This window comes from Staurois parvus, unplaced genomic scaffold (assembly GCF_062004578.1).
Source record: "Staurois parvus isolate SC_StPar_1 unplaced genomic scaffold, SC_StPar_1.0 ptg000347l, whole genome shotgun sequence".
In the NCBI taxonomy this organism is placed as follows: domain Eukaryota; kingdom Metazoa; phylum Chordata; class Amphibia; order Anura; family Ranidae; genus Staurois; species Staurois parvus.
This window is the reverse complement of record NW_028318143.1, coordinates 13,743,118-13,766,321: the sequence shown is the minus strand read 5'-3', so window position 1 is coordinate 13,766,321 and position 23,204 is coordinate 13,743,118. Positions and strand designations below refer to the sequence as shown.

The following is a 23,204-nucleotide window of genomic DNA, read 5'->3' as shown; positions in this document are numbered from 1 at the left end:
TAAAATGCTTCCCAAACGCCTGTCTGCCACTTGCTGACAACGCTGGTGTGAACGTAGCCTTAAGCTATCTGCAAAGGGAGGATTCTTTCCAAGGACAACAAAAGTAAGGAGCATTCTTCCCAGTAATAACCAAACTAATGTACCATGAGCTGTACACATGGCAGGTAAGCAGGGGTCCCTTCAGCAATTCATGTTAAAAAGGTTTTAGAAGGGCTGCTTTAAGATATAAAATATTATGAAGCTCCACAAAGACAAATTGGGTTGTGTGGTTTTTGGGAATATCAGGAATAGTGATAGTGAGGAAACCCAGTGCTGGGTTCGCAGATCTGTGTGTCATATGCGCAAAACAGTATATGGATGTTGGGGGTATGAAGATCTTTTCTTAGCTCATTTCCGGTCACATAGCCAACATTTCCTGTGTATTGTGCACATTAAAGTGGAATTTTAGATAAATGTAAAAATGCCCTTAAGTCTAGCAAAGTGAAATATATACAGTTGCAAGAAAAAGTATGTGAACCCCTTGGGATTACATGGAGTTTTGCATGAATTGGGCATAAAATGTGGTCTCAACGTCATCTAAGTCACAACAATAGAAGAACACAGTCTGCTGAACATAATACTACACAAACATTAGATGTTGCCATGGTTTAATTGCACATAACATGTAAACATTCACAGTGCAGGGAGGAAAAAGTATGTGAACCTTTGGACTTAATAACTGGTTGACCCTCCTTTGGCAAGTCAACAATTCTTGATCGTAGGTCTTCTGAGAGCTCTTTTCTGCGAGGCATGGTTCACATCAGACAGTGCTTCTTGAAACCAGTAAACCCAAAACAGGTGTGTGTTTTTTAAGGGCAGGACAGCTGTCAGCAACACATCCAATATCACACTGATTGGAGTCAAGGTTGGCTCACTCCTGGCTCCAATTAGCTCTGGGAGAAGTCATTAAGCTAGGGCCTCACATACTTTTTCCTCCCTGCACTGTGAATGTTTACATGTTATGTGCAATTAAACCATGGCAACATCTAATGTTTGTGTAGTATTATGTTCAGCAGACTGTGTTCTTCTATTGTTGTGACTTAGATGACGTTCAGAGCACATTTTATGCCCAATTCATGCAAAACTCCACTTAATCCCAAGGGGTTCACATACTTTTTCTTGCAACTGTATTTAAATGCTGCTAGTATAACTAACATTAAACTGTATGTTAAAGGGAATCTATTAGGCTCCATGCACACTGGCTTAAATAAACGCCAGTGCCTCTTAGCAAATACCTTGGAGTGTCTACTTTGGAAAAGGAGTCATTTGGGGGGTTGCTTCTACTATCCTGGCATTTAAGGGGCAACATTAGATGCTTATGCCACACATCACCCACTCTTGAAGACCAAGCCTTTTCTGACACTTTTTGTTCACATGAAAAAACAGTTTTTTTGCTAGAAAATTACTTTGAACCCCCAAATATTATATATTTTTTTTTAAAGCAGAGGCCCTAGAGAATAAAACAGTGGGTGTTTAAATTTTTACGTCACTCAGTATTTGCGCAGCGATTTTTCAAACACAAATCTTTTGGGAAAAATACACTTTTTAGAATTTGAATTCACAAAAACACAATATATTGACCAATTGTTTGATAAAATATAAAAGATGAGTAAATAGATGCCAAACATGACATGCTTTAAAATTGTGCATGCCCGTGCAATGGCAACAAAGTACATACTTTTTTTATTATCGATAGGCGACGCTTTAAAAGCCTTTACAGGTCACCAATTTATATTTACACAGGATATCTAGTGCTCGAATTACAGCCCTCGATCTGACATTCACAGCGATACCTCACATACATGGTGCAACCGCTGTTTACATACTGGCATGGTGGTCAACGCTTGCGCACACGGTTGCTGTTTATATCCTGCGAAACTAAAGTGATGCAATGCTCGTAGCTTCCGATTTCTTATTTTTTTAGACTATAGAGATGATTGGAGCCATTCTGGTCTCTGATCAGCTCTATGGTCAGCCAGCAGAACTGCCGACTGCATTCTCTGATTCCCCTGTGGGACAGGAGAGCCCAAGAGAACTGTGGAAGGCAGTGGGCGGGGGGGGGGGGGGGGGGGGGTTGATGTTCCTTCCCTTCCCGCTGCTCGTAAAAACAATTCAGCAGCTAATTGGCCACTAGGAAAGCCAACCGCTAGCTGCAAACAAAATGATGCCTGTGCATCATCCCAGAATAACCACTCAAAGCCCAGCGACGTACCAGTACATTGGTGCTCCATGTTGGGCATATATGTAACCGCAGAGAACATGGGCATACGATGAATTGACTCTGTGGATCAATATGACCGCAATTCATTCTTTTTTGTAATGTTGAGGGTTAGGCCCAAAAGAGTTTTACATTCAGAAACTGTGATAGGTTTCCATGCAAATTGTCTGGCAAGAGCTGAATTTGGGTGGGCGGTGAATTATTGTTGTGCGTATAAATTGCCTTGGCCCTAATCAATTGATACAAATCTTCTGTGAAAAACAGCGGAGGGGCTAAACGCTAGTGCTGGCAGCGAACGGAGCTGATCATGCCAACTTTGCATTTTTAGGGACACTATACAAAGGAGGCACTAGTATAGTTCTGAACGTGATCAATATCTTGAGCCGTACAAACACTATACGACCTATAGCGTGAGTGCGATAGTGTGCGGGCAATTTTAACGTTAGCTGACCCTGGCTGGGTGGGGCACTTACTGACCCTGACACTATCTGATGTCACTAGAGGCAGTAATGCAGTGATCAGTGAAAAAGTCTATATACTGACACTGTATTAATGGCATTGGTTGGGTGACGGGGTGATCAAAGGGTTAATAGGGGCAATCAAAGGGTTAAATGTGCTAATCTAACGTGTGTGTAAAATGTAGTGCTTTTACTCGGTGCCGTGCTCTCCCTCCCTCTCTCTCTCCCTGAATCAATGGGTGGGGGGGGGGGGGGCAGTGCGGGGTGCAGGTGCGTTCACACCCCAAAATAGGAAGTGACGGAAGATTACGTCGCTTTGCCAAGAGCTGCTGCTCACCCCCAAAATGCGGGTAAGCAGTTGGCAAGTAGTTAAAAAAAAAAAAAAAAAAACAAAACTTAAAAAAAGTAAAAACAAATTCTCACATTTTTTTTTTTAATACTTTTATCAGAATAGTATAATGTTACCATAGTAACACTGCTCTACTGTACTACTGTGGTGGTGGTGATCAGGGAATTCCTGATTTTTTGCCTGTTTTTTTTTTTTTTTTTTTTCTTCACTTTACAGGAGAAATAAAGATAATTTCTCCTGCAATGCATTGAATGCCTGAGCTGTCATGAATGAGTTAAGTTTTGACAGCTCAGTTTAGTGGTCTATGATTGGCTGGAGCTGGTCACTTGGTACAGGGTGTTGTGATTGTATCATGTGACAGCTGTGGGCCAATCACAGCTCACTAGGAAGAGGAGCAGAGCTGTTATGAATGAGATTGATTCATAACAGCTTTGCTTACATTGTGATCATGTGATCGCACAGCGATCACATGATCACCGGGTCCCGTTCACCGGGATCTTCATTCCGCTGTGTCTGCTGGACACAGAAGTTGCAAGGTGGGAGCGCTGCGCACCCCCTGTGTTAGTACAGCCAGAGCGACATATGGGTACGTCGCTTTGCCTGTACCTGCCGCAGTACTTTGTGGGTGGTCGGGAAGTGGTTAAAGTGAAACTAAATGAAATATAAAAACAAACACATGGTATACTTACCTGCTCTGTGCACAAAGCATCCCTGATTCTTCTCTTCTTGGGTCCCCTGCTGGTGTTCATGGCTCTTCCCCCCTGTTGAGTGCCCCCATAGTCAAGCACTTGCTATGGGGGGCACTCATGCGTGTTCACTCTGGAGTTCTGCTGTCTGTTTCCATAAGACACACAGAACGGGTCTCGGCCCCACCCCCTTCTCCATCCTCGCTATCTGTGATTGACAGCAGCGAGAGTAATTGGCTACCACTGCTGTATCTGAGCCAATGAGGAGGGAGAGAGCAGGGAGAGCAGCTGGTCTCGTACACTTTGCTGGGTCAAGATTGGGCTCATGTAAGTGAGGGGGGGCTATGGGGTAGTTTGCACACAGAAGGTTTTTAACCTTAATGCAGAAAATGCGGAAATAAGAATAAGGAAACGAGAATGTAACCGTGTGTTAAGCACATACAGTAATTTAAGCTTGCCTTGGGGACACACACTTGCACCTTTACGGCTTTCAAGTTGGGACCAGCAAGTGTGTTTGTGCAGCTGCTGCTTCCCAATAGACATGAATGGAACTGCCTGCACGTGGATGCACAGAACACCTGTGCATCCTGTGTGGGCAAAGACAGCCCTTTTCATGGATATATGCTTACATCAGCCCGTGTGATTGAGGCCTTTAGCTGACTTTGCAAGAAAATGTGCTTAAAAAAAAAAAAAAAGAAAGGAAACATGCACAGTAAGGCCTAGTTCACGCTGGCATTGAAAGCAGGCATTTGAGGGGCATTTTTAATGCTCCTCAAATGCCTATGCAAATTATACTAGTGCTGTTCACATTGTACACAGTGCTGTTCACATTATGAAAACATGAACCGTTAGTGTTGCGTCCCTTCAAAATTGAAGCCTCATGCCGAGTCTGGACGAGTTTGAAGCCTTTCAACACCTTCCATTCAAGTCTATGGTGATACTTTACAAATGTGCTGGCATGCGCTTGAAGGGCATTTGCAGTGCGGTTGCGGCGCATTGATACCATTAGAGTTTATTATAGGCATTTGTGGTGCAGTTTTAACGCTTGTAAAATGCACATAGGGTGTTTGGGGAGCATTTTTAATGCTTGTAAATGCCCATACTAAAGCTCATTAACGCCTGTCTAACGCCAATAATAACGCTATAGGGATGTTTTTGAACAGTTAGAATTTAGTTAAGTGTGAACAAGCCCTAAAAGCAAAAAACCTTACACCTAGTTTTGTGCGTTTGTCTAGCTGAGGGTGATGTCACTGGATCGTTGGAAAGCTTAGGATCCCATATCCTGCACAATGCGGGAGCGTCTTCTCATTAGATTTTAGATTCAGGATCCTCAGTTTTCCTGGATCTTGTGGTATGACCCAGTGATGTCATCAGTGCCAGTTGGAAGCAGGTGAAAGCTGGGGTGTAATTTTTTATTTTTTTCTTTCTCTTTTGCACTTTTTTTTTTTCCAATAAGACTTTTTTTTTACATGATTGTTGGGGGGGGGGGGGGGGTAGACCCTAAAGCGGAACTATATTCCCTCAAGCGGAACTATATTCCCTCTTGCCTCCTCTCCAGCAACATGAGGTCTGTGAGGTTCCCGGTAAGCCAGCCCTGGATAGCATAAGTACTTGCACATGCACACAGTCCTTAACTTGCTCTGACATCAAAGCTTGCAGAAAGTGTACACTGAGTGAGGCATGTGCAGCTCAATGCTCATTCTAAGGCCCCATGTACATGGGACACTTCTGAACGATGGAAACTGCTGGAAAACGTAGGTTAAAAAATGTCTGTTTAGCCACATTTACATAACACGTTTATGCGCGTTTGCGTTCAGAAGCGTTTTTTAAAGATAAGCACAGGAGAACCTCCCAAATGCCCAGAATGCACTGAAAAGTGGTAAATTATTAACTATTTCAGACTGTTTCAGAGAAATACAGAGAGTAGAAGCAGAGACAGCAGTAGGTGTAGAGATTAGCTTAGGTGTGAGTTGCTCATTAACATTTCTTTTGTTTCCAAGGGTGGGAAAGGTGTCTGGTGGAGGGAGTCATTAAGGCCACCTGGCAGGGGGTCTTTATGAGGAATTTGAGGTGTGAATGGTCATTAACATATCTTTTTGTTTCCAAGGGTGGGAGAGGTCTGAGGTGTGAATTGGTCATGTGTAACAAGCTTGGTAGGAACATCCTGTGATCAGTGTTTTGTCCATTTGAGTACCTTGAAAACACTTTGCATGCATTTTTCATAATGAAAAAAGGCTCTGGACAGCATCGGGAACTGGAAGAGTACAAAAAAATTGTAAAGGCTTATAAACGCGATTTTCTGCGTTTAGCCTCGTTTACAAGCATTTTGCATTTGAAACGCTGATAAAATTGACTGCTGAATGCAAGCTTTCTGCGTTCAAAAAAACGACTGTAAACTCAAATGCCTGAAAACAACTGTAAACGACGATGTGTACATGGACACACAGGAAAACATTAGGGAGAGTTCAGGGGCTGCTGAAAAAACCGCTGAACAGCTCCTAAATGTGAGTTTATCAACTGCAGTGTTCATGAGCCCTAAAACAGGCGGGTCCCAAGTTTTATTGCAGGAGAGACCATGCTCACATTTTCTTTTGGCTAGTAAAGTTTTGCTTTAATTTTAATGTAAGGTCTCCTTTTTTAAACACGTTTATAAAAACACAAAATATGTGCTTACTGAAAATACACCATACTTTCCCTTCAGAAAGTATCCTGTCTTAAGGTTTTTTGCTGGAAAAGTGGTAGCCGTCCTCTGGTGCTGTATGGAGCTAGAGTTCACATGTAGTTCAGAGAGTGGTAAAACATTACCTGGATCCCTGCTGCACTCCGAACGTTCTACTGCCAGCCTGAAATTAGAGAGTTCAACCATTTGTAACTCTTTGTATTCTCTTTTCCTCTTCCAGGCGTGCACTGGCATCGAGAATATTGATGAAGCGATCACACTGCTGGAACAGAACAACTGGGATTTATTAGTAAGTTTCGGTTTTTTTTTATTAAGGGAATGAAATGATGCAATGCAAATGTCAGTAATGTGCCAAGTGCAGTAACTCATAGTAACTAACCAACATTAAAGGGACCACTCATAACTAATATGTTCATTTCTGGTGGATGCTGAAGAGTTAAAGAACAGGTAAAGCCATTTTTTTTTTTTTTATAGAGTTGCCAACCCCATATTGGGTTGCATGATGGCCTGTCATAATGATGCTTTTCATGTTAACATAGGCTGCGTGTTTGTTCCCGTAAGAGGGGCAGGATTGACCGAGAGCGGGCATAACCCATATCTGTGGTGATGTAGTGCAGGGGTGTCAAACTCAATTTCATTGCAGGCCGTATCAGCCGTATAGTTGTTCTCAAGGGGGTCGGTTGTATCTACAGTGCAGCCAGAAAGTATTCACAGCGCTTCACTTTTGCCATATTTTGTTATGTTACAGCATTATTCCAAAATGGATTACATTCATTTTTTTCCCACAACATTCTACAAACAATACCCCATAATGACAACATGAAAGAAGTTTGTATTGAAATCTTTGCAATTTATTAAAAATAAAAAATGAAAAAAAAACAAAAAAACACATGTACATAAGTATTCACAGCCTTTGCCATGACACTCAACATTGAGCTCCGGTGCATCCTGTTCCCACTGATCATCCTTGAGATGTTTCCACAACTTGATTGGAGTCCACCTGTTGGAAATTCAGTTGATTGGACATGATTATGAAAGGCATATAAGGTCCCACAGTTAACAGTGCTTGTCAGAGCATGTTCCCTTAACATTCTACAAACAATACCCCATAATGACAATGTGAAAGAAGTTTGTTTTGAAATCTTTGCAATTTATCAAAAATAAAACACCAAAAAACCCCCACATGTATATAAGTATTCACAGCCTTTGCTCAATACTTTGTTGAAGCCCCTTTAGCACCAATTACAGCCTCAAGTCCTTTTGAGTATGATGCTACAAGCTTGCCACACCTATTTTTGGGCAATGTCTCCCATTCTTCTTTGCAATACCTCTCAATCCCCATCAGGTTGGATGGGGAGCGTCGGTGCATAGCCATTTTCAGATCTCTCCAGAGATGTTCAGTCGGGTTCAAGTCTGGGCTCTGGCTGGGCCACTCCAGGACATTCACTTATTTGGCCCGTAGCCACTCCTTTGTTATGTGGGCTGTGTGCTTAGGGTCGTTGTCCTGCTGAAAGATGAACCGTCGCCCCAGTCTAAGGTCCAGAGCGCTCTGGAACAGGTTTTCATCAAGGATGTCTCTGTACATTGCTGCATTCATCTTTCCTTTGATCCTGTCTAGTCTCCCAGTTCCTGCCATTGAAAAACATCCCCACAGCATGATGCTGCCACCACTATGCTTCATTGTAGGGTGGTATTGGCCAGGTGGTAAGCCGTGCCTGGTTTCCTCCAGACATGACGCTTGGCATTCAGGCCAAAGAGTTCAATCTTTGTTTCATCAGACCAAAGAGTTTTGTTTCTCATGGTCTGAGAGTCCCTCAGGTGCCTTTTGGCAAATTCCAGGCGGGCTGCCATTTGCCTTTTACTGAGGAGCGGCGTCTGTCTGGCCACTCTACCATACAGGCCTGATTGGTGGGGTGCTGCAGAGATGGTTGTTCTTCTGGAAGGTTCTACTCTCTCCACAGAGAAATGCTGGAGCTCTTTCAGAGTGACCATCGGGCGCTTGGTTACCTCCCTGGCTAAGGCCCTTCTCCCTCGATTGCTCATTTTGGACGGGCGGCCTGCTCTAGGAAGATTCCTGGTGGTTCTAAACTTCTTCCATTTATGGATGATGGAGGCCACTGTGCTCATTGGGACCTTCAATACTGCAGACAATTTTCTGTACCCTTCCCCAGATCTGTGTCTTGATACAATCCTGTCTCAGAGGTCTACGGATAATTCCTTGGACTTCATGGCTTGGTTTGTGCTCTGACATGCACAGTTAACTGTGGGACCTTATATAGACAGGTTTATGCCTTTCCTAATCATGTCCAATCAACTGAATTTCCCACAGGTGGACTCCAATCAAGTTGTGGAAACATCTCAAGGAAGATCAATGGGAATAGGATGCACCAGAGCTCAATTTTGAGTGTCATGGCAAAGGCTATGAATACTTATGTACATGTGTTATTTTTTATTTTTAATAAATTGCAAAGATTTCAAAACAAACTTCTTTCATGTTGTCATTATGAGGTATTGTTTGTAGAATGTTGAGTAAAAAAATTAATTCAATCCATTTTGGAATAAGGCTGTAACATAACAATGTGATAAAAGTTAAGTGCTGTGAATACTTTCTGAATGCACTGTATTATTATTATTGTTATTATTATTACAGGTACTTATATAGTACTGTCAATTTACGCAGTGCTTTACATTATATGTTGTACATTCACATCAGTCCCTAACCCTCAAGGGGCGTACAATCTAAGGTTTCCGAACTCGCATTCATACATACACATACTAGGGACAATTTATGGACCGGTTCCAGTTAACCTACCAGCATGTCTTTGGAGTGTGGAAGGAAATCTGAGTACCAGGAGGAAACCCACGCAGGCACCGGGACAACATGCAAACTCCAGGCTGGTGGTGCCATGGTTGGGTTTCAATCCAACGACCCTAGTGCTAACCATTTAGCCACTGTGCTTCCCATCTCAAAGACTAGATGTCCAGAGCACCCCACCCCCTTTACATCAGATGTCAAGAGCCCCCCACTCTCCCTTACATCACAGTGCACCTCTTTTTTACCTTTTGCTGTTGCAGGGAGGAACCTTGGGGTATAGCTGGGAAGCAGGACAACGGGGTTCAGAGGAGGGCGAGTGCTGGATTCAGCTGCCGGAGTTTGCTGAATCCTTAGACCAGGGGAGGCAGATACGAGGGGGTATAGCGGCTGCACAGAGAGGCGCTGGATCTGTAGAAGGAGTTCTGTCCTCCTCTCTGCTGCCAAATGGTGAGACAAGGTGGGGACGGAGACAAGATGGGTGCCACAGCTACAGGAGAGGTTCAAGGGCCACGTGAAAATTGCCTGGTGGGCCAGATTCGGCCCGTGGGCCTTGCATTTGACTTTGTGTTGTAGTGGGAGTGTGGCTCCACTTTTCAGGCTGAATGCCTGAAGTTGCAGGAGATCAGTACAATGCCTCAGTATTACAGTGATAATAAACTTGGCGATGCACACCCTCAACATTACTGAGGCTATTGCTGGGACAGATTGCTGTGCATGGGAATGTTGAATTTTTACGTGGGTCAAATGAACAAGAAGTCTCAGGGTGAAAAATCAGCAAAAATGTAAGTGAAGAAAACACATACACACACACACACACGTGTTTCATTCACACGTTACATTCACACAGGCACTGCTTTACCCTGTCAAAAGTGTCCATAAGCTCTTTATGAAGTGCATAGTATCCGGTAACAAACAGCTGAGGGCAGGTTAACATGCAATTTCACATCTTGCAAGGCAATTTGCCTTATATCCTAATGGATCAGTTCACACCACTGCAGCAATGAAAATAGTAGGACATGCTGTACTTTTTTTTTTTCTTTTTCCAGTACAGCATGTTAGGAAGTAGTACAGTGCTTTGCAACCAGTGCGGTGCATAAAAATGAATGAAATGTCTGTGCAATGCATCACTCAGTTCTGTTGCAAATGAAATGTACGTGCGATGCATCGGCATCACACCCTTCATATTACACAAGGTGTGATGCTGCCACTGGTGTGAATGACCCCTAAAATTCCCAGCACTAAAGTACTTACTAAGCATTTACCCCGTGTGCATCCAATCCTGGTGTTTTATATTTCAATATTTTTATAATATAATATAAGAAAGTATATACAGAAGAATCGGAAACATAGTCCACCTACATGGTGAGTTGTGGTGAACAAACACATTCATAGAGTATATAGGCACATAAGAATACAACAACCAATGATGTATTAAACAAGACAACACAACCCCAGTAGGGTAGAACATATTCCATCGGTCAGTAAACCTGGGCAGTTTCAGATAGCCATCTGACAAAATAAAGAGGCCAAAAAAATTGAACAGAGGAGTAATCCTGGTATTTTAATGATAGAGGCTCAGAGGCAGCATCCAGCCCCGCTCCCTGCAGGAGGAATACATTGTGGCTTGATGGGACTGAACACTGGCTGTGGTACTTGCATAGTGTTGTATGCGTTTTAGGGAAATATGCCCAGAACATGGGTATTCTACTTTTTGGGCATTTTTCCCTGAGCGCATAGGGCCCTAAATGTGTGTACAACCCAGTACAGCATTCAGCCTGCCATAGACTTTCAAGGCTGCAGGCAGCAAGGCTGGACCCTGTACTTATACCTGCCGCGAGCATGAAAATACTGCGATTGAACGCACACGGGATAAATGCCTAGTGTGCAAGTACAGAAACTTAGAATCTACTGGAATGTTACATATGTGCAGCTACATGTATACAAGCATAGAGTGCTGCAGCAGCTGTCCTCTGGATTGTACTGAGCTCAAACAAAAGCACGTTCTTTGTATCTGTTCCTTGTTGAGCAGAGCTCTCGTATTTTTAATGTTACATTTGCATCAAATGGTTAAAAGGACACACAGCTATGAATGTTTATTGTGGAGAGTGAACTCACCCTTTTTTCAATTGATAGAAAGTACCTGTGCCCACAGAACTCTGTAATGGAACATCTATTTCTTCATTCCACGGTTTATATTATGTTGCTGCTATAGCTGTGCTATGATGAGACCTTGATCTTGCCTTACCCTGATGCCCGATTGCCCTTAGTATAAGAATTAGATGGGCTGGTTTGTCTAAATAGCCAATTTCTGGCTGAAATACCTGCAGCAGGAGGTTTTGGGGTTTAATGTGCTATAGGCTGTGCATAATCATTTGTTCACTAATGAAAAAAAAAAAGGATTGGGTACAGAAAGAAAAAGGGGGGGGTGCAGGTGACGCACAGGAAGCGCTTCAACAGACGTCAGTCCACCACAGTCATTGGTACAAGCATATTGGACATGGTTTCAGAGTACATGGCGTTATGTACAGAACATTCTGTAATGTGTGAACAATGTGTCATAGAATAGGCTCTGTCATTTCTGATGTTTAATTAAAGAAATCAGAGTCTGGGATAGCAACAGATATGTATGCACAGCATGGCTGCTACAGCCTAAGAAAAGCTCATGAGGGAAACCCAATGAAAAAAAGAGGGGGGGGGGGGGATTAAATGGTTGGGAAAGGGGGGCTTAAAGCAGACCTTCACTATCCAAAGGCTCCCCAGGTTTTTTTTTTATTGTGGACAAGAATATGCCATGCTCACGCAGCTTCCTGGGATATCTCCGTCACATAACACAGGAGGCTGCAAGTGCAATTATATAGAATGGCTGGAGGCACATCATCAGGGGAACCCGGAATAGACGGTCAACTCCTGATTACAGAGAAAAGGATGGTGGCACAGGACCAGGACATAGGCTGTGGCAGCAAATAAGTGAATCTCTGCAGGAAAACACTGGATTCCCTGGGCAAGCGAGTATGTTTTCGGAATAGAACTCAAAATAACAGGTAAGGGAGATGGGGGGAAGGGAGTACGATTGGCACATACCAGTGTCCTGAACTCATCAAAGCTCTTGAAGGAGATCCAAGAGGACTGTCTATTCCTAAAAGAATCGTGCATCATTAGGTTGGGGTGTTAGTAGTTTTTTTTATAATATGACTTGGTGTCCAGTCAATAGAAGGGGTTTGGTGATTGTCTAATATGGCTCTGGAAACATGTAGGAAGAATCGTAGGAGAGATTTCCCACTGAGAAGGAACTGGGGATGGTTGAGAGTAATGCGGCACTGTAGCTAATCTCCCTGGATGTGAACGAAAGAGAAAAATTGATCAAAGATTGCAACAAAGGATTGTTCAAATGGTGGCTAAAGAGCCTTGATCAACTTCCAGACAAATTCAGTCTGACAGGCACAGGGAAAAACTGTTTCAGCTTGCACTATATGTCGCCATCTGAATGAAAAGGGACACTATGGTAGGAGAACCAGATGGACCCCACTGCTGACACAGAAATGTAAAAAAGCCAGATTGGAGTTTGCCAAAACTTACCTGAGCAAGCCAAAATCCTTTTGGGAGAATGCGCTGTGGACAGACGAAACAGAATTACGGATCTTTGGTAAAGCCCATCATTCTACTATTTTAGGAAAAAGAAATGAGGCCTTTTAAAGAAAAGAATACAGCCCTTTCAGTCAAACATGGTGGAGGTTGACTGATGTTTTGGGGTTGCTTTTCTGCTTCAAACACTGGATGTCTTGACCGTGTGCATGGAATTATGAAATCTGAAGACTACTAAAGAATTCTGGGGTGCAATGTAGGGCCTGGTGTCAGAAAGTTGGATCTCCGTCAGAGGTCATGGGTCTTAGCAGGACAATGGCCCAAAGGACACGTACTGAACTAGCCAGCAATGAGTCTAGATCTCAATCTCATAGAGAACCTGTGGAGAGATCTCAAAACAGCAGTTGGGAAAAGGAATCCTTCCAGTCTGAGGGACCTGGAGCAGATGGTGGAAGACGAGCGTTCCAATATTCCATTGGAGAGGTGGAAGAAACTCATTGATGGTTACAGGAATCCATTGATTTCAGTTATTTTTTTCAAGGGGTGTGCTACCAAATATTAAACTGAAGGAGCCAATAATTTTGTCCAGTCCATTTTTGGAGTTTTGCATGGAATGTGTCAGATTTGGCTTTTTGCTTCTCCACTTTTTGTGTCATTCCAATATAAACATGAGAATGGCTAAACATTTGTAATTACAATTTTCTGGGTGAAGTGGTGCATTATCTGATAGAAATGCAGGGGTGCCAATATTTTTGGCCATGAATGTACATGAACATCTGTACATAATAAAGCTTCCAATTTATATCGAAAAAATTTATAATTTTAACATTTAGGAGATAAATACCTTTTGGGCTCATTTATATTAGCTTCAAAACTTGGCATTGACACATTTTTTTTACAGCACTCTGAACACCAAACAAAGCACCTATCACTAAATAAAATATTAACCGCTTCCCGACCTCCCTATATCAGATATATTGCTACAGGGCGGCACGGGTGTGCAAAATCACGTGTATATATACACGCGCCCTACCCACGCTTCAATTTGCGGCTGCGGCTGTCAATCACTGGGTCCCGGCCGGTGATGACTCACTGGCGCCTGGTAATTCACGAGCATCTCCAACGAGGAGAACTGTATGTAAAAAATACAGTTCTCCCTGTCAGCTTGTGCACACTGCTTTGGATGGCTGTGCACAGTACAGCCATCCAAAGCAGTGTGCTTACAGTGAAGCACACAGCACAGAATAAAACACAGTTAATCCTTTGATCGCCCCACATGTTAACCCCTTCCTGCCCAGTGCCAATAATACAGTGTCAGTGTTGTGGTTTTTTTTTTTTTTTTAGTGACACCACACCAAGTCAGTAACCCCCAGTGTCAGAATGCCCGCCACAGTCCCTCTATAATTCGCTGATCGCCGCCATTACTAGTAAAAAAAATAAAAAATCCCAGTATATATTCCGCCATGTGTAAACGCTATAACTTTAACGTAAACCAATTAATTTACATGTATTGGGATTTATTTTTTTTTTTAGCAAAGACATGTAACAGAATACATTTTGGCCTAAATTTATGATGAAATTAGTTTTTTTTACTGGACATGTTTAATAGCACAAAGTAAAAAATATTTATTTTCTCAAAATTGTCGGTCTTTTTTTTTAGAGCACAAAAAATAAAAACTGCACAGGCGATCAACTACTACCGAAAGAAAGCTCAATTCATGGGGAAAAATAAGGACGTAAATTTAATTTGGGTGTAGCATTGCATGACCGCGCAATTGTCCGTTAAAGTAATGCAGCTCCGTTACACACAAAATGGCCTGGTCAGGAAGGGGGGCAAATCCTCAGTAGGGCAAGCTTACATTTCTGTTTACACTTGGCATTTGCTTTGCTTCAAAATTATACCTCATGTTGGTTTAGTGGTGCTTCAGAGCGTCTTCAAAGCCCCCATAGAAGTCTGTGACAGTTCGCTTACAGCACCTGCAGCTTTTGAGAGGCTTTTATTCAGCTCTAGCTTCGCTTTAATTTGGAGGTATTGCAGGTATGAAATATCAACTCACACATAGGGCATCTGCCAAGCTTCAGTAAAGCATCATTGATGCACCACCAAAGCATTGCAGAAGCATCAAAAACACATTAAAAAAAAAAAAAGTATGTTGAAGCAGTAGGCACTTTAACGTGTGTTTGAAGTCGAAGCAAGTGTAAATGAGCCCTAACTAAGTCCTGTGATATCAAGAACAGCTACAGCCAGGCACCTGAAGAGTTATCGAACAGGCAATGATAGTGGGTGGGTCAGACCAGGTACTACAGTGAACAGTGACACAATTACTATTAGGATGGTACTATACAGGGGATGATACAAGGTGGCTGGGAGAATAGCTGGCATAGTGGTCACCAGTCTTACAAAAGGGGAAATTAAAGGGACAGAGCCCTTCTTGACTGCTTCCAGAGGGGTTTTCTCAGTATATTTGAAGATATAGAAGAATTTCCTAAAAGGTAAGAAATTACATTTAGAGTAATGAACATAATTTTTGCCCGCAGTTCAGCTATAAAGACCTCTTTTCACCATCCTAAAGCATTGCAGGTAAAAGCACAGATTAAGGTATTTTATGTACTTGCAGCATTTTTTCCTTTCATAGTTACATAGTTAGTCTGGCTGAAAAAAAGACAAAAGTCCATTCAGTTCAGTCATAGAAAAAAAGTTATAATCCTATACCCTACCCACAGTTGATCCAGAGGAAGCAAAACAAAATAACCCAGCAAAGCATTATCCAGTTTGCTCCTGCTGGGAAAAAAATTCCTTCCCAATCCCCCGAGAGGCAATGGGATATTCCCTGGATCAACTTTACCTATAAATGTTAGTATCCAGTTATATTCTGTGTATCTAAGAAACAATCCTGGCCTTTTTTGAAGCAATCCACTGAGCTGGCCAGAACCAACTCTTGAGGGAGTCTATTCTACATTTTCACAGCTCTCACTGTGAAGAAACCTTTCCATGTTTGGAGATTAAATCTCTTTGTCTCCAGACATAAAGAGTGCCCCCTTGTCCTCTGTGATGACATCAGGGTGAATAGCTCTACACCGAGTTCACTATATGAACCACTGATGTATTATACATGGAGATCATATCCCCCCTTATGTATTATACATGGAGATCATATCCCCCCTTATGTATTATACATGGAGATCATATCCCCCCTTATGTATTATACATGGAGATCATATCCCCCCTTATGTATTATACATGGAGATCATATCCCCCCTTAATCTCCTCTTCTCAAGAGAGAATAAATTCAGTTCCTCTAATCTTTCCTCATAGCTGAGCTCCTCCATGCCTCTTATCAGTTTGGTTGCCCTTCTCTGTACTTTCTCCAGTTCCCCAATGTTCTTTTTGTGAATTGGTGCCCAAAACTGAACTGCATATTCCAGATGAGGTCTTACTAATGATTTGTGCAGGGGTAATATGAGCTCTCTCCCTCTGGAGTCTATACCTCTTTTAATACGAGAGGATTTTGCTCGCTTTAGAAGCCGCAGCTTGACTTTGCATGCCATTATTAAGCTTGTGATCTACCAGAACTCCCAGATCCTTCTCCACCATTGATTCCCCAAGTTGTACCCCCCCTAGTATGTCTGATGCATGCATATTCTTAGCCCCCAAGTGCAGAACCTTACATTTATCAACATTAAACCTCATTTGCCACATAGTTGCCCAATTAAACAGTACATTGAGGTTGGCTTGTAAATTGGAGACATCCTGTAAGGACGTTATTCCACTGCACAGCTTGGTGTCATCTGCAAAGACTGAAATGGGATTTTTAATCTCAGACCCTATATCATTTATAAATATATTACAAAGTAAGGGTCCCAACACTGAACCCTGGGGTACACCACTGATGACCCCAAACCATTCAGAGTGTGAATCATTAACCACTACTCTCTGAATACGATCTTTTAGCCAGTTTTCTATTCATACAGATTTTTCCAAGCCCGTAGACTTCAGCTTACACATTAGCCGTGTGTGGGGAACTGTGTCAAACGCTTTTGCAAAATCCAAGTATACCACGTCCACCACCACCCCTCTGTCCAAGTATGCCACGTCCACCACCACCCCTCTGTCCAAGTATACCATGTCCACCACCACCCCCTGTCCAAGGTTTTGCTCACCTCCTCATAAAAAGAAATCAAATTTGTTTGACAACTTTTGTCTTTCATGAATCCATGCTGTCTGTTGCTTAAAATATTTTTTCCAGCAAGAACTCATCTATGTGGTCTTTTATTAAACTCTCCAGTATCTTCCCAACTATATAGTTAAACTATTGGGTCTATAATTACTTGGTAAAGATTTTGACCCCTTTTTAAATATTGGCACCACATTGGCCTTACGCCAATCTAGTGGTACTATGCCAGTCATTAAAGAGTCCCTAAAAATTAGAAACAATTGCTTTGAAATGACAGAGCTCAATTCTTTAAGGACCCGTGGGTGTATGCCATCTGGTCCAGGTGCTTTATTCACCTTTATACTGTCTAGATCTTTTTGGACCATATCAATTGTGAGTCCATGTGGATCATCTGGAGCTGTGTCAATACCATGCCCATTACGTACAAGAGCCCCATGCTCCTTTGTATACACAGAGCTGAATAAGGTATTAAATAAATTTGCCTTCTCTCTGTCCTCAGTCACCCACTCTACATTATTTTGTATAGGGCCTACATGCTCGGACCGAACCTTTTTACTATTAATATATTTGAAGAATTTTTTGGGGTTGGTCCTGCTATCTTTTCCAATTGGTCGTTCATTTTCAATTTTTGTGGCCTTTATTTCCTATTTGCATATTCTGTTATATTCTTTGTAATGTTTAAACGATGATAGTGTTCTTTCATTTTTATATTGAATAAAAGCTCTTTTCTTATTATCTATAGTCTTTTTAACTTTGGCCGTAAGCCACGTAGGTTTGATTTTTTTTAGCCTTTTAAACTTGTTGCCCATAGGAATATATTTTGCAGTGTGTTCACATACAGTCTTTTTGAAGAACTCCCATTTCTGTGTTGTGTTCATCAATGCCAATATTCCCTCCCAGTCTAAGTCTTGGAGAGCAGCTCCCAGCCTTGGAAAATTAGCTCTCTTGAAATTGAGCTTTTTTATTTTTCCCGTATGTGCTTGCTGTTTACAGCTAACAATAAATTATATCATGTTATGTTACCTGTTACCCAGATGTTTTTATATGGACATTCGTAATAAGCTCTGCATGGTTTTCGATTACCAGGTCCAGCAGAGCATCATTCCAAGTAGGGGCCTCTATGAACTGTACTATAAAATTTTCCTATAGTAGGTTTAAAAATTTTTGCCCTTTCCATAAATGTATTTTTTTATTTTTTAACTACAATGGGTCTCTGAACTTGTGAGGCCATTGACACTTTTCAGAGAGCGACTAATTACTGCTTGTGCTGGCACAGCGTCTCCATCCCTCCCTACACTAACTATATATGTGGCTGATGGGGGGGGGGGGGGATGAAGGGGAATACTATAGAGTGTCACTTGAGTTAAAGTAATAACCTGAATAAAATGTGTTAAATGCTCATATAATCCTATGGGAAGATTTTTGTTGGAATTCATGATCTGGTGACAGGGTCTCTTTAAAGTGACACTAAACTCTGGTTTTAAAAAAAATCTATTCAAGTATGTATTCTTAATTCAAAAAGTACCTTATATTGTTCTCTACCTGCTCCAAATCTCCAACTTCCTTTTTTTGTCTGCTGTTATTTCACTTCCTGATAGAGGATGGCTACATTAGTTCTCCATGGTCCCACTGTACATTGGGTATAGAAAAGAACTCCCCCCTTTAAAATCACATTTTGTTGTTTTGCAGCCTGAAATGAAGATACACAGTTTTGTTTTATCCAGCTGTGTTTACTCAGTGCAACTTATAACATCCAAGTGAAAGATATAACATGAACATGTCAGAATATAAAAAAAAATAATTAAAAAGCAGAATTATGGAGTTGGAAACAGGATCACCCTCTTGTGTCAGTATTTTGTTGAACCAACTTTTGCTTTATTTCCAGCCTTTAGTGTGTTGGGATATGACTCTACTAACATTCAACATCTAGACTTTGCAATATTTGCCTACTCTTCTTTGCAGAACTGCTCAAGTTCAGTTACATTTGATAATGGTCATTTGTGGACTTCAGTCTTCAAGTCACTCCACAGATTTCAATGGGGTTCAAGTCTGGGCTCTGACTAGGTCATGCAAGAACATTCACCTTTTTCTTCTTCAATCACTGTGTACTCATTTTTTGCTGTGTGCTTTGGGTCATTGTCATGTTGGAAGGTAAACCACCTTCCCAGTGACATCTTTCTGGAAGAGGGCAGCAGATTTTTCTCAAGAATTTGACGTTTTTTTGCCCCATCCATTTCTCCTTCTATCCTGAGCAGTGTTCCAGTCCCTGCTGCAGAAAACCCCCCATAAGAGGATATTAACACCTCCATGCTTTACTGTAGGAATGGTGTTATATGGAAGATGAGCTGGATTGGATTTCTGCCAGACGTGTTTAGTGTTGAGGCCAAATAATTCAATTTTAGTCTCATCTGACCATAACACCTTTTTTCCATGTGGCCTCAGCATCTTCAAGGTGCTTTTTTGTTAAATCTCAGTTGTGACTGCTTGTGACCTTTCTTGAGAAGCGGCTTTTTTCTTGCAACCCTTCCATACAAGCCACATTTGTGGAAAATTTGTGATATTGTTGTCACATGCACACAATGGCCACTCTTTTCATAAATTCCTGCAACTGCTTCAGAGTTGCTATAGGATTCTTGATAGCCTCTCTGCCCAGTTGCCTCCTGGCTCTTTCATCCAGTTTGGAGCGACTTCCTGATCCAGGGAGGGTTTGTGTTGTACCAAATACCTTCCACTTCTTAATAATAGACTTCACTGTTCTTCTAGGCATTGATAAAGCCATTGACATTTTTTTGTATCCATCTCCTGACTGTGTCCACAGCTTTTTCCTGGAGATCTTTTGACAGTGCCTTGCCACCCATAATTGATTGTTTCATTTGCACTACCGGGGACTAAAATGCTCCAGGAAAGCTCTTTTCATGCTGAGCTAATCAAAATGACCACAGCTGATCATGGTTGAAATTCAAATGGGTTTGTGTGCTATTGAGAAAGGTAATAGCTGTACCTGATCAAGTTTACAAGTCATTTTTAGTAGGAGGGGGGTGATCCTTTTTCCAACTCCGTGATTTTTTTTTTTAATTTATTTTCTGACATGTAGGGGTTCTGTCTTTCACTTGGATGTTATAAGTTGTGCTGAGTAAATACAGCTGGATAAAACAAAAACTGTGTCCGTCTTCATTTCAGGATGCAAAGCAACAAAATGTATTATTTTAAAAGAGGGTGATTCTTTTCTATACCCACTGTATATAGGAAAGCGGCTACCCTCTCTTGCTCGTTGCTGAGATGGACTATGGAGTATGGAGGTGCAGTGTGCATAGAGCAGTGTACATGATCACAACTTCATTTTGAATGGGCTCAAATTGCATTGCAGTGCACTTATGCAGCCCATACACGGGTCAAATTCTGAACAAATTTTCTTTAGAAAATCAGAATTTCCGTGCATTTTATAACCCGATGGTGCCACTATTGATTTCGAAATTCGGCCAACCAAGCCTTCAATTTCCCGTTGTGTTGCTACAGAAAAGAATTTTTGTGAGCAAGAATTTTCTTTTCCTTCCAGGTCACAGCTGATTTCTTTGTCATTTATATTTCCTGCACGAATCTCCCATCATTGATTCGAAATTTGTTTGTTTTATAAAAAATTTCCAACATGCCGATCACTCAGATTCGATGGTTGCTTGAAAATCGTCCGTTTCTGTGACCCACTAATGGTATGAAATTCGAATGAAAATTCTTAGAAAAGATTTTCGAAAGAAAATTCTTTAGGAATTCGACCCGTGTATGGCTGGCTTTAAAGTAGTGCATGTACTACTTTTTAAAATGCACTGCAGTTGGATTGCATGGTACTTCTGTGGAGTGACATTAATGTATCATTGACACCCGCTGCAGATCACAGCTGCAGTGCCTTTTGTATGCGACGCAGGAAAACTCGCACGGAATGCGGGAATTGTCTAATGATTGGCATTATGGAATGAATTGTCCATTCCATTTAAACAAAGACCTAGTGGCATGTAGAATATAAAAAGGCTGAAATTTGTGTGTAATAAATGCCGTTGTGGACTTTTGTGGATCCTGATGTCTTCATCGTGTACATTATCCTATATACAATCTCCACGCCTGTGATACTTGATTAGCAATATGTTGATAAACGCACGCCCGCATTCTCCTGTTTGTTCTTTAGATCTTTGCACACAGGAAACCGTTAGATTTATAACAAATCTCAGAGTTCAAATCCCCAGATTATTTCTGGAAATATCAGCATTTGCAAGTCTAGAATCGGCGCTCCCCCTCCCCGCCTCGTACTCTGTTTTCTTTGCACAATCGCCAAGAAAGGAAAAAAAAAAAAAAAAAGCACAACAAAACTGCAGAGTCATCGTTCAGGCAACAAGCGACGAGATTGGCCTTTTGGTGTGATGAAAACTGCTTTTCTTCCTGGCAATAGAGAGCTCTTTGTGCCCAGGACACATCTTAGAGGGAGTGAAGGCACAGCTCGAGTATTTTCAGTGCAAAGTGTGCGATCGCTGTCATGATTTTACAATAACACAATGTTTTCACCTGCCTGGAGGCCAAGATATTCATCACACTTGCTTCTAAGAGGTCTGCCGGCCTTGCATCTAAAACTGTTCTGAAACCACAGATGACTCAAATTAGGGGAACGTATGCGGGTGTGTGTGTTTTGTTCAGTGCCCGGGTGGATTTTTCCCTCCCTTCTTCTCTAAAGAAAGACTCTGCTGAGTGCTGCTTGGATCTAAACTGACCACATGAAAATAACCTTTGTATAAGTTCAGTGAAAACACATCTTTACTATTTATGGGGTTTCCATGCCTTCTTAAAGGCACAGTAAGCGGAATTTCTATTTAGGTATAAATCCTTAGGCCTTGTTCACATGGGGCATAGCATTGCACACCCCAAGGGAGGGCCGTGTCTTCCCGCACAGGGATGCATCCTTGTGCAAGCAGTCTCATTGATGTCTGGATGCAGCTGCTGTCTTGTGTTGGGACTTGGCTGTCCAGCCTAGTCCCAGTGCATCTGGTATTAAACTGGAGTTCCAGTTGTTTTTTGTGTTTATTAACCCCCTTCTGAGTGTAGCTTGGGGTTAACTTTCAGTACCAGAAGCGGTAACCCTGAGCTACACTCGGGATTACCCTGCAGCATTGCTGTGAGATCCCTCCAGCACTTACCTTGTCCCGTGGTCCCACGTTGTCCCCCCTGCAGTGTCCCCAGCCATGTCCTCTAGCCGATGCCGGCATCCGTGTTCCGGGTTCTGTTCCCTGCAAGCGTCGGGACATATGGGGGACGGAACCGGCGAGAATTTCAAAAATTAAAAAATTTGACATTCGCTCAATACAATAAAATCTGATAGTATTACTTTACTGTATCGAACCATTTCACATACAGTTGCAAGAAAAAGTATGTGAACCCCTTGGGATTACGTGGAGTTTTGCATGAATTGTGCATAAAATGTGCTCTGAACGTCATCTAAGTCACAACAATAGAAGAACACAGTCTGCTGAACATATTACTACACAAACATTAGATGTTGCCATGGTTTAATTGCACATAACATGTGAACATTCACAGTGCAGGGAGGAAAAAGTATGTGAGGCCCTAGCTTAATGACTTCTCCCAGAGCTAATTGGAGCCAGGAGTGAGCCAACCTTGACTCCAATCAGTGTAATGATATTGGATGTGTTGCTGACAGCTGTCCTGCCCTTAGTAAACCCAAAACAGGTGTGTGTTTTTTGCTTTCAAGAAGCACTGTCTGATGTGAACCATGCCTCGCAGAAAAGAGCTCTCAGAAGACCTACGATCAAGAATTGTTGACTTGCATGAAGCTGGAAAGGGTTACAAAAGTATCTCCAAAAGCCTTGATGTTCATGTGTCCACGGTAAGACAGACTGTCTACAAATGGAGAAAGTTTAGCACTGTTGCTACTCTCCCTAGGCATGGTCGTCCTGTAAAAATGACTGCAAGAGCACAGCGCAGAATGCTGCATGAGGTAAAGAAGAATCCCAGAGTGTCAGCTAAAGACCTACAGAAATCTCTGGCACACGCTAACATTTTTGTTGACACATCTACAATAAGGAAAACATTAAACGAGAATGGAGTACATGGGAGGACACCACGGAGGAAGCCATTGCTGTCCAAAAAGAATATTGCAGCCCATTTGAAGTTTTCAAAAGATCACCTGGATGTTCCACAGCAC

General features: G+C 42.0%; 1 protein-coding gene across 1 annotated transcript in view; it reads left to right on the top strand.

Annotated features, from left to right (window-relative positions):
- Positions 1 to 23,204, top strand: part of FAF1 (Fas associated factor 1) — a 426,653-nt gene that overhangs the window by 57,214 nt on the left and 346,235 nt on the right. Inside the window, exon 2 of the mRNA XM_089684458.1 lies at positions 6,651 to 6,719. Within this exon, the coding sequence (XP_089540584.1) occupies positions 6,651 to 6,719 (69 nt within the window). The remainder of the gene's footprint in view (positions 1 to 6,650; positions 6,720 to 23,204) is intronic.